We start from the raw sequence: 14,145 nt of genomic DNA on the forward strand, positions 1-14,145 counted from the left end.
CCCAGGCACGTGGGCCGCCGCCGGACTCTTGGGGACTTGTACACCAGTGGATGGGGTCAAGGTGGATGCTGTGGAGATTGCTTTTATTGACCTCCATTTGTGCTTTGGACATTTGTCTACTTCCCGTTTCTGCATGTGCTGCCCATTGTGGTGTTTGCATGCCTTGTTGCATGTAATATATTACTTATTCACTGGGAATCCACCCTTTGTATTTCCTTGTGTGCATTGCTAGTCATATATGTTAAAACCCCCCCCCCCCTTTCTCCTGCTTCTGGTACTTACTGTGTCAATGCCTCATGATTTAGGAGTTCTACTCTTCTGTGCCAGACTAGAGAGGATGTTAAATGCTCCTTTACATTCAACTTGCAAGTGCTAAAAAATGCAAATTGCATTGGGTAGGCTGATAATTACTGGGCTCACAGCTGGCATGGTGAGAGAATTTTTCTCGTTGTTTCCCCTGTTATGGTCTTAAGGAAAATCTCAGAAGCCAGTATTTGTTCTCGGAGACATTTCTCTCCCAAAGCAAATAGATAAAGGTAAAGGTACCCCTGCCCGAACGGGCCAGTCTTGACAGACTCTGGGGTTTGTGCGCCCATCTCACATCTATTGGCCGGGGGCCAGCGCTGTCCGCAGACACTTCCGGGTCACGTGGCCAGCGTGACAACGCTGCTCTGGCGAGCCAGAGCCGCACACGGAACGCCGTTTACCTTCCCGCTGGTAAGCGGTACCTATTTATATACTTGCCCCCGGGGGTGCTTTCGAACTGCTAGGTGGGCAGGCGCTGGGACCGAGCAGCGGGAGCGCACCCCGCCGCGGGGATTCGAACCGCCGACCTTTCGATCGGCAAGCCCTAGGCGTTGAGGCTTTAGCCCACAGCGCCACCCGCGTCCCGAAGCAAATACCACCTTTCAAAAGAGGAATTTCCTCAAGACTGCAAGGCAATGTGCATCTCCCTCCATATCTGCTGTGAGCCTATAAATTATCACACACACACACACACACACACACACACACACACACACACACGTCCGGCTGATGCAATTAATAAGCTCACACTAGCATGTTAAATATGAAGATACAGTTAATGTCTTGTCTGGTTGCCCTTAGTTGACTCAGATATTTGCTTCTTGCACTGTGTTTCTAGCTTATCTTAAATCTAGAAGGAAAACAAAGACTGGCACAGACCTGCTTGATGTAATCGGCCACATCTCAGAGTTTTCGTGCTTTGGCTGTGTTTCTTATAATTCCTGTTCCATCCTGATGCCATGACATCTGTCTGATGCTCTGTTGATGTGCTTCTGATTTGTCAGGAAGTACAGTGTGGAGGATGTTGGTTGTGTGCTCAGGCACTTGAACACATTTTATGGCTAAACATTTCAAGTGGACACATACATCCACTGAAGTACTCATTGTGAAGTTGGCAGTTCAAGGTTATGTTAGTCTAACCAAGTGCTTGTCCGCACTTTGCTTGTCCCAAGCATGGGTCTGAGTGGTTTTCTGCTTGCCCCACCACTTCCCCGGGAAAACCTGCACTTTGCAACTGAATGGAAGGAAACGTAAGTCCACGAAAAACCTGCTCTGAATCAGCAGTAAAGAGTGGCTTTTCCTGGAGAATGTGGCAACTCAAACTGAAGTGTGGATGAGCTCATATACTGCAGTTCTGTAAGTGGAAAGGACTGTGCATGTTGTTTCAGCTCTTCCTGCTAGAGATATCATTAAACTAGCTGTGAAACTGATTCCTGGCTCTGCACGAGGCATTTCTAGAAATAGGGACTGCAGATGAGTATTGAATGCCAATGGCAGTCTTGCTGAGGCAGACTAGCTGGCATCACTTTGGCAGCTGTGCATAGGGAAAGCAGGCCACAAAAGCATTGTTTGTTATTTGTCAGTAATGCAGGTGGTGTGTGTGTGTGTTTGGATTTCTTGCTTCTCTTTCTGTAGAGTTGTCATGATTATGTTTTTAGTGATACCAAGTTCTTCCGCCTAGTCTTAGCTAGCTGTTACTTCCTTTTCCTCTGGATCATCGCTGGAGATTGGTTAAAAGCCTTATGGCTCTGGTGTTGGCATAATGTGCATTCCCCCATAACTTTACTCACGGTCTGGTACTAGGGAGGATGGAAGACAGTGGCAGCTAACCTGGAGTTATTGCAGGAGCTGCGAAATAGCTGCTTATTGGAGTGGTGTGGTTCCTTGAGTGCTATAACATGGAAGGAGCATGGTCTCTTTAATTGCACAGGAGAAGCTATCTCTGGTGTTACAGCGCTCATGTGAGTGGAGCACTCAAATGAACACTTGTGCACCCAGATAAAGCTGCTGAAACAACATCAGAACTGATGCTTAAGGTGTTTGGTAGGTAGACACTTAGGGCTAATGGAAAAGCAGATTCTTTTTAGAACAGGCCTGTGCAACACCCCACCCCTGACAAGCCTGGCATACGCAGCCCACCTCATTTCCACTGACCACCTATTACAGCTGCCTGTCTTCAGTTGGAAAAACAAAGAGGTTGTCACGCACCAGGCAGGGGCTGATAGGGTGTATTAGACTTGTGGGAGGGTATTACAAGTTTTGTAACTAGATTTTTGGAAGCTTGTGTCAGGTGGATAGGCTCTCGACCCCGGTGTGTGAGGCACCCGATTGCCAACCTTCCCATGCCGTGCTAGACTTCAGAGCGCTAGACTTAAATAAAGTTTGAAGCGTTTTCAAAAGAGGGACTTCTAACAAGCTTTGTTTTCTTCTCTTCTATTTTGCTCGCAACAGAGGAGAAGTATATGGTCATTTACCCCTACACTGCTCGGGACCAAGATGAAATGAACCTGGACAAAGGGGCTGTTGTGGAGGTGATCCAGAAAAACCTTGAAGGATGGTGGAAGATCAGGTACCTTTCATTTGGGGTTAATGAAGAAGAATCAATGGGAGGCAGGCATGCCCGAATAGAAGGGGCAAGCTACTTTTATTTATTTATTACTGCAGTCTTGTGTACTAAAACCCAATGATGTTTATCTCTGTCTCTTGCAAAGCACCATTAGGAGAGGGTAGCTTCCATCCAGGAAGGGACAGAAGGAAAGATCAGCTTAAGACACGCAAAGCTCCAACAATGACTGATGTAGAGGAATGCATTTTGTGGCATTCTGCTCTGTTTCTAGGAGATAAAAATTACCGTATTTTTTGCTCTATAGGACTCACTTTTTTCCACCTAAAAAGTAAGGGGAAATGTGTGTGCGTCTTATGGAGCGAAGGCAGGCTGTGCAGCTATCCCAGAAGCCAGAACAGCAAGAGGGATTGCTGCTTTCACTTTTTCATTTTTTTTCTTGTTTACCTCCTCCAAAAACTAGGTGCGTCTTGTGGTCTGGTGCGTCTTATAGAGCGAAAAATACGGTAGATAACTCAAGCTCTTTGAGGAAGAGGAGTGGACACACAGAGGCAATACTTTAATGTTGAAAGGAATTGCTTCTTGCATTATGAACAGATGGCATATTGCCTCGGGACAATGAGATGCCCTGAAAATCTCATTGGCACATTCTGGTATATAAGGTGGTCCCGCCAACACATTTGCGGGTTTCGGAAACGTGAAGGAAACTATCCAAAAGGTAACAAGGCATGATGTGCCACTGAAGCTACATTTTCATACCACAAAATGGTGGGTGCAAAGAGGTGGGTTCCTTGGCTATTAAAAAAAACCCCTTTAAAGATGCTGTAATGTGGTGTAGTGGTTAAGAGCGGTAGTCACGTAATCTGGGTAACCGGGTTCGCGTCTCCGCTCCTCCACATGCAGCTGCTGGGTGACCTTGGGCCAGTCACACTTCTTTGAAGTCTCTCAGCCCCACTCACCTCACAGAGTGTTTGTTGTGGGAGAGGAAGGGAAAGGAGATTGTTAGCCGCTTTGAGACTCCTGAAGGGGAGTGAAAGGCGGGATATCAAATCCAAACTGTTCTCTTCATAGGGGGGAAAGGTATACTCAAATGGTTGAGTTGGGGGAAGAGGTTGTAGAGAATGCCCTGAACCATGCTCCTTTATAGGCTTAAACTGCATGCTGCTGCAGTTGTCTTTGCAGTTAAGGGCACTTACTTCCTTTTAGTGGTAAAATGTGTTTATCACACAGTCTCTGCTTTAAACCATTTCTACACTTCTGACTCCAACATAATGAAACTGCAGACTGATGAGTGAAATCCTCCAGCATCCTTAAATTAAGGGGGAAGATCTCCCATCTTTCTGTTCTTTTTGCTTGGTATATTTCTTGCTCCTAAATCAAAGCATCTCTCTCAATTGTCCACTCTGTTTGCTGTTGAACAAGTCAACCATCCATCAGATTTTTGCATCTGTGTTGCCTAAAGAGGCTGCCGTTTGGTTTTGGTTTGTTTTTCTTTTTTAAAAACAATTCTGGCTATAGAAAGCGTTTAGTACAGCTTTGTTCACCACTTGAGAATCAGCTGTATCTACCAGCCTTGTAACGGGACGGCTAAAATATGGTTCACCTTTGCAATAGAAAATGGTTGAAAATGTATGTGTTAATCAGATGGGGCAAAAATACAACACTCTGTTTACAAGTCAACTATAGCCATATTGATCAGGGCCATAACAGAACTCAAGCAGAAACAATGGGCAAACTAAGCACACAAAAAAATGCCTTGATGACTATGATCTAACCCTCAGTTGGTCAACTAGAGGTCTCTTCTGGCTACATTAGTTGTAAGTCTTGACACTGGGCTGACGCTGACAAAGCGTGTGTCAAGGTAAAGCAGAAAGCAGGCTTTGATTTCCGTAACCTTCCAATGAACCTGCAGCATTGGCAACCACTACACCAGGAAAAAAGAATGTGTGTTGACATTTTAAACTGAGGAAATTTGCTTCAAAGAATCTCAAGTCTATTAAAGGCGCAGCAGCTGGCGTCATCTGATCCTAGCATCTTTGCCTCTGGCCACTAAGGTGGCATTTTCCTGTGGCTGGCACCAGTCCCTCCTCTCTGGCAGATGTCCTTGGTGGATGTGGTTTCTGAGTCACAGTAAACGTTTAGGGCTATTGTTTTGTTTTGGGTTTCTCTTCTTTTAATGGTTTTGATGTAAGAAAAGAAGACAAACGGCACACTGGAAAAGTGGCGACCTTTGTATAAGAACTGGAAACACCAAGAGTTAGACTGCTTTGCATGTGACAGAAAAGTAGATGCACCTGTTATTACCACATGCCCCAGTGTTGTTTCCTGTTATACCTTCTTTTTTTACATTGTGTTTATGTGCCACAGAGAAATGTGATGGGCCCCAGATCTCTTATGTATATGCAGTGTATGCATTAGGGATGGGGAACCTCAGGTCCAGGGGCCAAATGAAGCCCTCTAGGCCTGTCTGGCCCTCAGGGTTTTTCCAAGGTCACACAGCCCTCACCAGTCCTGCTTTGCACACCCCCTTGAGTGTTTTTTGCCTGGCTAGAATGTGCCTGGATTGAGAGGGATGTGTGAATGTGTAAAAACTAATCTAGTGTACAAACAGCAAATTTCACATTTGCTGCTCTGACTGCTTTTGCCTGTGGTTTCCCAGAAGGGGGTGTAGGCTGAAAAGGTTCCACCCACCCCCGGGTGTCTACATGGTAAGAGTACACATTTTGCCTCTACGCAATATAGCAGAGGTGGGGCAGTCTTTGGCCCCTCCAGATGCTCTTAACATCCATCTCCCACCAGCCTCATGGCCAGTGGTCAAGGATTATGGGAATTGTAGGCTAGCAACATCTGGAGGGCCACAGGTTCCCTCATCCTTGCATTTGAGGGACACAGCAATATGTGACGTGGCCCTTAGGCAGGCCCACTAGACTCTGTGACATTTGTCATGCTGCTTCAAAATAAGCAAGAAAGGATTCTCACTACATTAGAGTAGTCCAATGCATTTCTAGAAGGCACGTAATGCACAGGTAACAAATGATCAGGGAGTCTTCCTCTATTGATTTAGAACCCTTTTTGTGCCTCTCAAGAACTGCTATGAATCAGGCTGGCTGTAGCCGTGATAAGAACGAGACAGAAGTCTAAATAAATGCACCCATAATGGGTTGGAGACTCCTGTGTTCCAGTTTAGTCTTGCTGTCCCTGTATGCCATAATCCATTCCACATCTGGAGACTGGTTATTACAGCACAGTATACTGCCAGTATATAGCCTTTACCCCCCAATGAGGTACAGCCACCTTGGGCATCTGTATGGAAAGATGGGAGATAAATCAGCTTAATCAACAATAAGCAAACATTCATAATTGTGAAGGTATGGGGTCTTGAAAGATAATTGAGTGTGTATCTCAGATAACCGAAGAATGAAATAGGGTGAGTGGGTGGAATCTGTATTGATCAGTCTGATTTCTCTGAAGGTTGATTTAGAACCCTTTTTGTGCCTCTCAAGTACTGCTATGAATCAGACTGCTTGTAGCCGTGATAAGAACGAGACAGAAGTCTAAATAATTTGACTATTCATATTGCTGCAGGTATCAGGGTCAGGAGGGCTGGGCCCCAGCATCATACCTGAAAAAGGGGAGTGGTGACATGCTTGCTCCAAAACTGGGATCTGCCACTTCCGCCCACTCCTATGCACTAGACCTGGATGGAATCTCCCGGCAGCAGAACTCGGCGGGCCGAGACAAGGATGGGCCAAACAACCAAAGAGATGGACGGTTTGATGGTCGCCCATTGCCAAATGTGGACCTTAGGCGAAGTAAGTTGGGAAGAATGAACAAAGGTTTTGGGTTCTTTGTAGGACATGCTAGCCTGGTGTGGTGCAGGAAGGTCTTCATGGCTCTTGAGAGCTAGTGTGGTGTAGTGGTTAAGAGCGGTAGACTCGTAATCTGGGGAACTGGGTCCGTGTCTCCGCTCCTCCACATGCAGCTGCTGGGTGACCTTGGGCCAGTCACACTTCTCTGAAGTCTCTCAGCCCCACTCACCTCACAGAGTGTTTGTTGTGGGGGAGGAGGGGAAAGGAGAATGTGAGCCGCTTTGAGACTCCTTCAGGTAGTGATAAAGCAGGATATCAAATCCAAACTCCTCTTCCTCTTCTTCTTTAGTTTTGTGGCTTCTTGAGAATTATAATAGGAAGAACTGGGGTTATTTAGGTCAGTTCAGCAAAGCTGACAGTAAATTTTGGAATTCTTTCTAGTGTATGTTTGTATTGCATTCTACTTCCGCTGCTACTCCAATGAAACATATCTCAAACTTGGTGGCAATTGTTTGAACATTATGCATCTAGGGGGGATGCTGTTCAGGATTTTAGTGTAGGTTTGTGTGTGAAGAACCTACCCATCCCGTCTCTGTAATATATGGACTCACACAGTCTCTCTTTCCCTCTTGCTCTTTTCCCCCTCAGACTGGACTGGTGGGGTCTTGTTAGTTCTTCTTAAGTATCACTTTTTGAAGCATGCTTTGATATCCTTTAATCACAATGAAATATTTTCTTGGCAGAATCACCAAAGATGAGACAGAGACCCCCTCCTCGTCGAGATCTCACAATAGTAAGTATTGCCCCCAGTTGCTTTAAGCTGGGGAGTTCTGGTGCATTATTAAATACACAGAACAAAAATAAGCTAGACCAGTGGTGGTAGAAAGGGACACAACTTGTCTTGCCGCATTTTGGCATAGATTCCCATGTGCAAACATGTCCGTGTATGTAACTTGCTTCTTAATGAATGGATGAATATGGAAGTGATAAAATAATGCTCTGGTAAGGATCAGGCCATTGCCGCAATATATAAAGAGGGAAATAGTTCTTTCTACATGCATGCCCTGTGCAACTGAACCCATGCACAAAATTCATTGCATGAGAAGCTTCCCTAATATTCCTCCTTGTGATCCACATGTGCAGTGGTTCTACCTTATATAGCTGGTGCAGGAGTGAGGCTTAACCCCCCCCCCCTGATCTGCTTTCTTCTGTCAAGGGACTCTTGCCTTACGAATGAGTATATACCATTCTGTTTTGAAGTAGCTGCACAGGCCTTTTCTGTTGTGTTTATGGCCAGCAGCCACCCACAAAATATACTTCAGTTGTGGCAGTTTCCATAGCACAGGTGCTCTGGAAATAAGCCTACTTACCTACCATATGTGACAATGTACAGTGTTACCTCAGGTTAAGTACTTAACTCGTTCCGGAGGTCTGTTCTTAACCTGAAACTGTTCTTAACCTGAAGCACTACTTTAGCTAATGGGGCCTCCCACTGCTGCCGTGCCACCGGAGCTCAATTTCTGTTCTCAACCTGAAGGAAAGTTCTTAACCCGAGGTAATATTTCTGGGTTAACGGAGTCTGTAACCTGAAGCATATGTAACCCAAGGTACTACTGTACACTGCATGCATATAGAGTATATATTCTTAATCCGTCATGGGAGCATGGACTAAGGAAAGCTTTGCTTATAAGCTTTATGCATTTCTTTCTCTATGCATACAACTTTCCCCTCAAGTTCAGGGATTGACCGAGGAAACGTTGCCTTCCCCATGAGGCCCTGGAGCACACACAGCTAGCAGGGTCAGCAGCTGAGATATGTCTGTATAGATGTTCCTGAAATAGATTTTGTTTTTTAAAGCAAACTTGGCCCATTTTCCAAGTCATTCCTTTTGTAACATAGTATTAGAAAGTGACTATATTCACTGATAGGGACGCGGGTGGCGCTGTGGGCTAAAGCCTCAGCGCCTAGGGCTTGCCGATCGAAAGGTCGGCGGTTCGAATCCCCGCGGCGGGGTGCGCTCCCGCTGCTCGGTCCCAGCGCCTGCCAACCTAGCAGTTCGAAAGCACCCCCCGGGGGCAAGTAGATAAATAGGTACCGCTTACCAGCGGGAAGGTAAACGGCGTTCCGTGTGCGGCTCTGGCTCGCCAGAGCAGCGTTGTCACGCTGGCCACGTGACCCGGAAGTGTCTCCGGACAGCGCTGGCCCCCGGCCAATAGATGTGAGATGGGCGCACAAACCCCAGAGTCTGTCAAGACTGGCCCGTTCGGGCAGGGGTACCTTTACCTTTACCTTTTATATTCACTGATAAAAGAGTCTACAGATAGTTGAAAATAAAACCCCGCAGAGGGAACTCTTAGGGTAAGAAGATCCCTTGGGGAAAAGTGAGGGCGTTTTGCTTCTTCAGCGATAGTTTTCCCAGGAGCAGCCATTCAAAGCAGAGCTGAAGCTGGGAATACTTCTCTGCAGAGCTGAATTTTAATCTGATCTGCACAAGAATCCATGAGCTTCTAAGGCTCTCTTCATTTCCAGGCCCAGACCTGCTAACATCTCCAGCATCTTTAATCCCGTGTGGCCTCTCTTGAAAGATGAGCTTGTCAGCAGTAACTGTAAAATCAGTGAAGCCACATGAACCTGCCAGCCAAATGCTACCTTCCTTGTGGGCTAACTTGGAGGGCAGTGGGGTATATTGTCCCTTGTCGTCTTCGGACAGAAGTAGGCTGATGTGTGTTGTTTCTGCAACAGCCCCGTGGCCTCAACCTGCCGAAGCCTCCTGTGCCCCCGCAAGTGGAAGAGGAGTATTACACTATTGCTGACTTCCAGACTACTATCCCGGACGGCATCAGCTTCCAAGCAGGAATGAAAGTTGAGGTGAGGCTGCATCCTGCCCTGCTCTTCTCCAGGCCCTTTGGGGCTTTCTATGGGTCCGCATGCTAAATCCTTTGTGTTTGCAGTAGTTGTCTGATACAATTGCTTTATGCTGATGATTGACAGGGATGAGCAGTGCTTTCTTTCCTTAAAAAAATGTTTAGGGGTCCTCTCATTTTGACTCAAGAAAATCACCATTTTATAGTTCAAATTGGGGAAAACAAATACAGTAAATGGACAAAGTACAAAGATTCACGAATTGTTTAGGGGTATGCGTGCTCCTGCATCCGCCCCCAGAAAAAAGCACTGGGGATTAGGGTCAAATTTCTGTCCTTATATCAGTGAGTAAGGAAGGATAATCCTCCCTGGTGTGCTGTGTTCTAGTCTGACTGGTATGTTCGTATTCCGTTTTAAAAGGTGTGTGGAACAGCTCAGCTTTCCATCCTCCCTCCACACATGCACAGCAGCCCGTTTCACTGGGAGGTGGAAATATAAAAAGGAGGTATTCTCTGCTTCTCCACCATGAATGGAATGTGTGCTGAAACTGCAACCATCTTTCAACTTCTGGTAATGCAGGCAGTGATCTCCTCCAGCTGCCTGCTCACCCTGAACTTTCACATTTTCCTTTGCCAGATTTTTGCCTTATCAGGTTAAAATATTTGCATAGAGCTTACTATTTATTTATTTATTGCATTTCTCTCCCACTTTTTCTTTCCCCATCCCCAATTAAAATTACATTTTAAAAATATTTTTATTTATTTTATATATGCAACCACTATATTCAAGAATCTTGAAGTGATTCGCTCCATAAAAACACACACACAGCTACAGTGTGTGTGTGTGTGTGTGTGCGCACGCGCACGCGCACGCATTTAGAAATGGGGATGTTAATTAGCTGTATCAGCCTTAAAAAAATGGAGTTTAGTATCCTGCTGGCGGTACCTCATCTATGGCTCATTGCTGACACCTAGTGGCCAAGTAGTTTTCTTGGCCAATTGGATTATTGTTCTGTGTGTGTCCACGTTTGCTTGGAGAAGAGAGCTGACTTGAAAGGTGGTCTGCTACTTTTGATGCTCTGTATACATATGCATGTATGGATGCTCCGGTACAAGAGAGTCATTCCCATTTAATAGTGCAAACTAGCTAGAAGTACATGATTATATTTTGTATTGCACAAGGGCCTCAGCCATTTTATACATTATACTGAGACAAGCCCAGTTGTGTTACTGAGTGTTAACAAGGAGTTGCAGCCAATCTATGACTCCTCTTGCAACAGATGCATGCATGACATCCACATATTACATTTTTAGGTGTGCACAAACACAAAATAACTTGTACACCTATGAAATGCCCTTTGTGAAATGATTCTCGCCTTCAGACAGTTAGATAAATTCAGCAGCAGAAGATTCCGTTAAGCAGAGTGAAGGGCCAAGGTTAGGACAATATAAGATGTTTAAAGAGCAATACAAGGAAGCTACAGCTTTCTGCAGTTCCTTAACTACGAGAGAAAATGCCAAAAGATTCAAGGCTGAAATGAGACTCCATGGCAATTTAAAAAGATGGTTTTGAAAGTGGAAGCTCTTCCTTAATCTCCACCACCACCTTTGCTTCTAGAATTGGGAGGGAGGCAGAAAAGAATCATAGAATCATAGAGTTGGAAGAGACCACAAGGGCCATCGAGTCCAACCCCCTGCCAAGCAGGAAACATGGGGCATGGCTTCATCCTTGGGCTGGGGGTTAGCCACCTCTGTTCTTAAGTAACCCCCTCAGCTTTGATGTGAGCAGTTGAAGCAACTGGTGCGGCAAGAGCTCTAAGGCATGGTGTTTCTCTTTCCTTCCGCAGGTCATTGAGAAGAACCTGAGTGGCTGGTGGTACATCCAGATAGAGGAGAAGGAAGGCTGGGCACCAGCTACTTTCATTGACAAGTACAAGAAAACTAGCAACGCATCTAGACCTAACTTCTTGGCACCGCTGCCGAATGAAATGGCGCAGCTCCGGCTTGGCGACAGTGTGGCAGAGAGCAGCTCTAATGGGGAAGCCTTTGGACCGTCCAGGCCTCTGCCTGAAGCACCACCCAATGACATAGACAGTGCAGGGAAATGGAAAGCAAAGGAGGTTTCCAAGGGTGCCCTGCCCGAGAGCAGCGACGCGTCTCTCTCCGTGGGGTACGAGGAGATTTGTGATCGGGACGCCGAAGAGAAGCCGAGCCTCCCTCCGAGGAAGGAATCCATAATTAAATCCGAAGAGGAGTTGATAGAAAGGCAGCGGTTGGAACAGAGGCCACCTCCGAAGCCTCCTGGCATGATTTTGCCTGCGATTCCCCCCAAGCAGGCTGTCCCTCCAAGGGACAACCGGAAGCCAGAGCTCAAAACAGAGAAGGGGAAACTCTTCCAGCTGAAAAACGAAATGGGGCTAGAGTGTGGGCACAAGGTGTCTCCCAAAGAGGTGAAGAAGCCGAACCTTCGGCCCACTGTTAAGCCGGCCAAGCCAAAAGTTGAGCCCCCGGAGGAGAAGCCTGAGCTCGGGACCCCGAACCCTTTCCTGAAATCAAAGCCTCAGGTCAGACCCAAGCCAGCAGCAGCCCCTAGGACAGATCCCCCTCAGGGAGATGACAAACTAGACATTTGCAACCTGAGGAGCAAACTCAGGCCTGCCAAAGCCCAAGAGAAGCCTTCTGATCAGGACCCCACGGCTGGCGAGGGTGCCTTCAGTAACAGCGCACTTCCTGTGGAATCTTCCCTCCGGTCTCAGGAAAGGCCAGCTGTGGAGATGAGGCCTCCATCCAGACCAGACAGCCAAGTCTTCAAGGAGGCTGCTTCATCCAAAGTTCCTTTTGGTTCCGCAAAGCTGAGTGAGGCCGATTCCAAGGGTAGCTTTCCAGCTTCCAGGGAACCACCTCAGCGGCCCGTAGTGCCACCCAGGAGGCCGCCTCCTCCCAAGAAAGCCTCCACACCATCGCCTGCATCTTCGTTTGCCCCCTCTCCGGAAAATAAAGCTCCACAGAGGGAAGTGCCTGAACTGAGAGCTGCCTCTGTGCCTGGCAGGCCGATGCTGGTTCCACCAAAAGCCAAAGGTTTCCTGCCAGCTCCGTGCCAAGATGATGCCAAAGCGAAAAGCGGCCTAGGCCCAAAAGGAATCCCCAAGCCTGTGGAGAGGGAGAGAGGATCCGTCCCCATCACCAGTTCAGACATCTCCAGAGAAGCCCTCTATGTGGCTGTGGCAGATTTTGATGGCGATGAAGAAACCAGCAGCTTTAAAGAAGGGACCTTGTTTGAAGTCCGAGAGAAGAACAGCAGCGGCTGGTGGTTCTGCAAGGTCCTTGCTGGAGCGCCATGTTGGGAAGGCTGGATTCCTTCCAATTATCTCAGAAAAAAGCCATAAGCCCCTCCATTTGTCTTCAGATTAAGCAGTAGCTCAACATTCCCCATTTTAGTATCAAAATATTTAATTAGTTTATTTATAGTTTTTCATAAGGCTGGCTCTATTATTATTTTTTTAAGTATCTGGGATACCATACATTCCAACTTGTGTCATTTCCAAGAAAGAATAGCAAGAGAAACAGGCCATCATATTAGTGTAGCTTTGCTACTGTTGCTACTCTTGGCAGCTCATTCCCTAAATACTTTTTAATAGGTTACTTCACAGAGACACACACAATTAATCCCTTCCCCACCCTCCATGTGGTTTAGGTCCACCTGCCCCTCACAGGGCTGGCTGATAAAAAAAAGTGTTCTTTAAAATTGTCTCTCAAGTTCTGGAACACACAGTAGCAAACAAAACGCCTGCACACACGTTAGAATGTAAAAACCTGGGAGATGATTTGTTTTCAGCTTGGTGAGGAAATGGAAGTGAGTCCCACTAACCAATGAATGGAAATGAGAAATTGAAAAGCCACTGTTTGTGCTGAGTTCCCTTGTTAAATACCATGTGCTACATTTTGCTGTTATTCAGATGCTAATATGCCTCTGAATAAGTAATTTGATGTTCTAGGATATGCCTAGGTGGAAAGGCCTGTCCAAGTAGCTGCTAAGAGATTCTTTCTAGCCTTGTATAAGTATCTTTTGCCCCATATTTGAGCAATCCTTCTGCCACTGTAGGTCCCACATTAATGCCTCTTTTGATGTCTGTTGTGCTGACCTCTTTGTATAGGCTCCCCTCCCAGTATTATAGTCTCCCTTTAGTAAATAAAGCAGATATTATATTAGGTTATCCATATTGTTCCGCTGTAAGGTTTCAAATAACTCCCAAGACCTCCTGGCAGGAGGATTGCTAGCAGAACAAAGTGCTGCCTCTTCAGGGACAGATTGCGCAGCTGCATTCACGCCTGTACGCAAGCAGATCTCTAGTGCTGTCCTATCATGATTCCTCAGGTCTGGTAGATGACAGCTGCCAGGATGGTAGCCCTCCAGTGGGTGCTAATAATTTATACTGCAAGGCTTCCCAACCTGGAAGTAGCATCTAGATTTCACAAGGGACGGAGGTTTTGCTGTACCCCTCCCCATTTTATCTATTCCTTACCCATTTCTATTCCTTACCCTTTTCAAAAAGCATGTTTCTCACCCATGTGTTGATTTGTAGGGTGGAGAGGGGGGAATGTGGAT

General features: G+C 46.4%; 1 protein-coding gene across 5 annotated transcripts in view; it reads left to right on the forward strand.

Moving 5' to 3' along the window:
- Nucleotides 1-13,753, forward strand: part of SH3PXD2B (SH3 and PX domains 2B) — a 108,864-nt gene extending 95,111 nt beyond the window's left edge. For all 5 annotated transcript variants that reach the window (XM_082213022.1, XM_082213023.1, XM_082213020.1 and 2 more), the window contains 5 exons: nucleotides 2,758-2,875; nucleotides 6,455-6,681; nucleotides 7,422-7,471; nucleotides 9,421-9,546; nucleotides 11,387-13,753. In XM_082213022.1, coding sequence (XP_082069148.1) covers nucleotides 2,758-2,875; nucleotides 6,455-6,681; nucleotides 7,422-7,471; nucleotides 9,421-9,546; nucleotides 11,387-12,925 — 2,060 coding nt within the window. In that variant the 3' untranslated portion in view covers nucleotides 12,926-13,753. The remainder of the gene's footprint in view (nucleotides 1-2,757; nucleotides 2,876-6,454; nucleotides 6,682-7,421; nucleotides 7,472-9,420; nucleotides 9,547-11,386) is intronic.
- The last annotated feature ends 392 nt before the right edge of the window (nucleotides 13,754-14,145 follow it).

The sequence above is a fragment of the Podarcis vaucheri genome (assembly GCF_965113315.1).
Source record: "Podarcis vaucheri genome assembly, chromosome: 2".
Lineage (NCBI taxonomy): Eukaryota > Metazoa > Chordata > Lepidosauria > Squamata > Lacertidae > Podarcis > Podarcis vaucheri.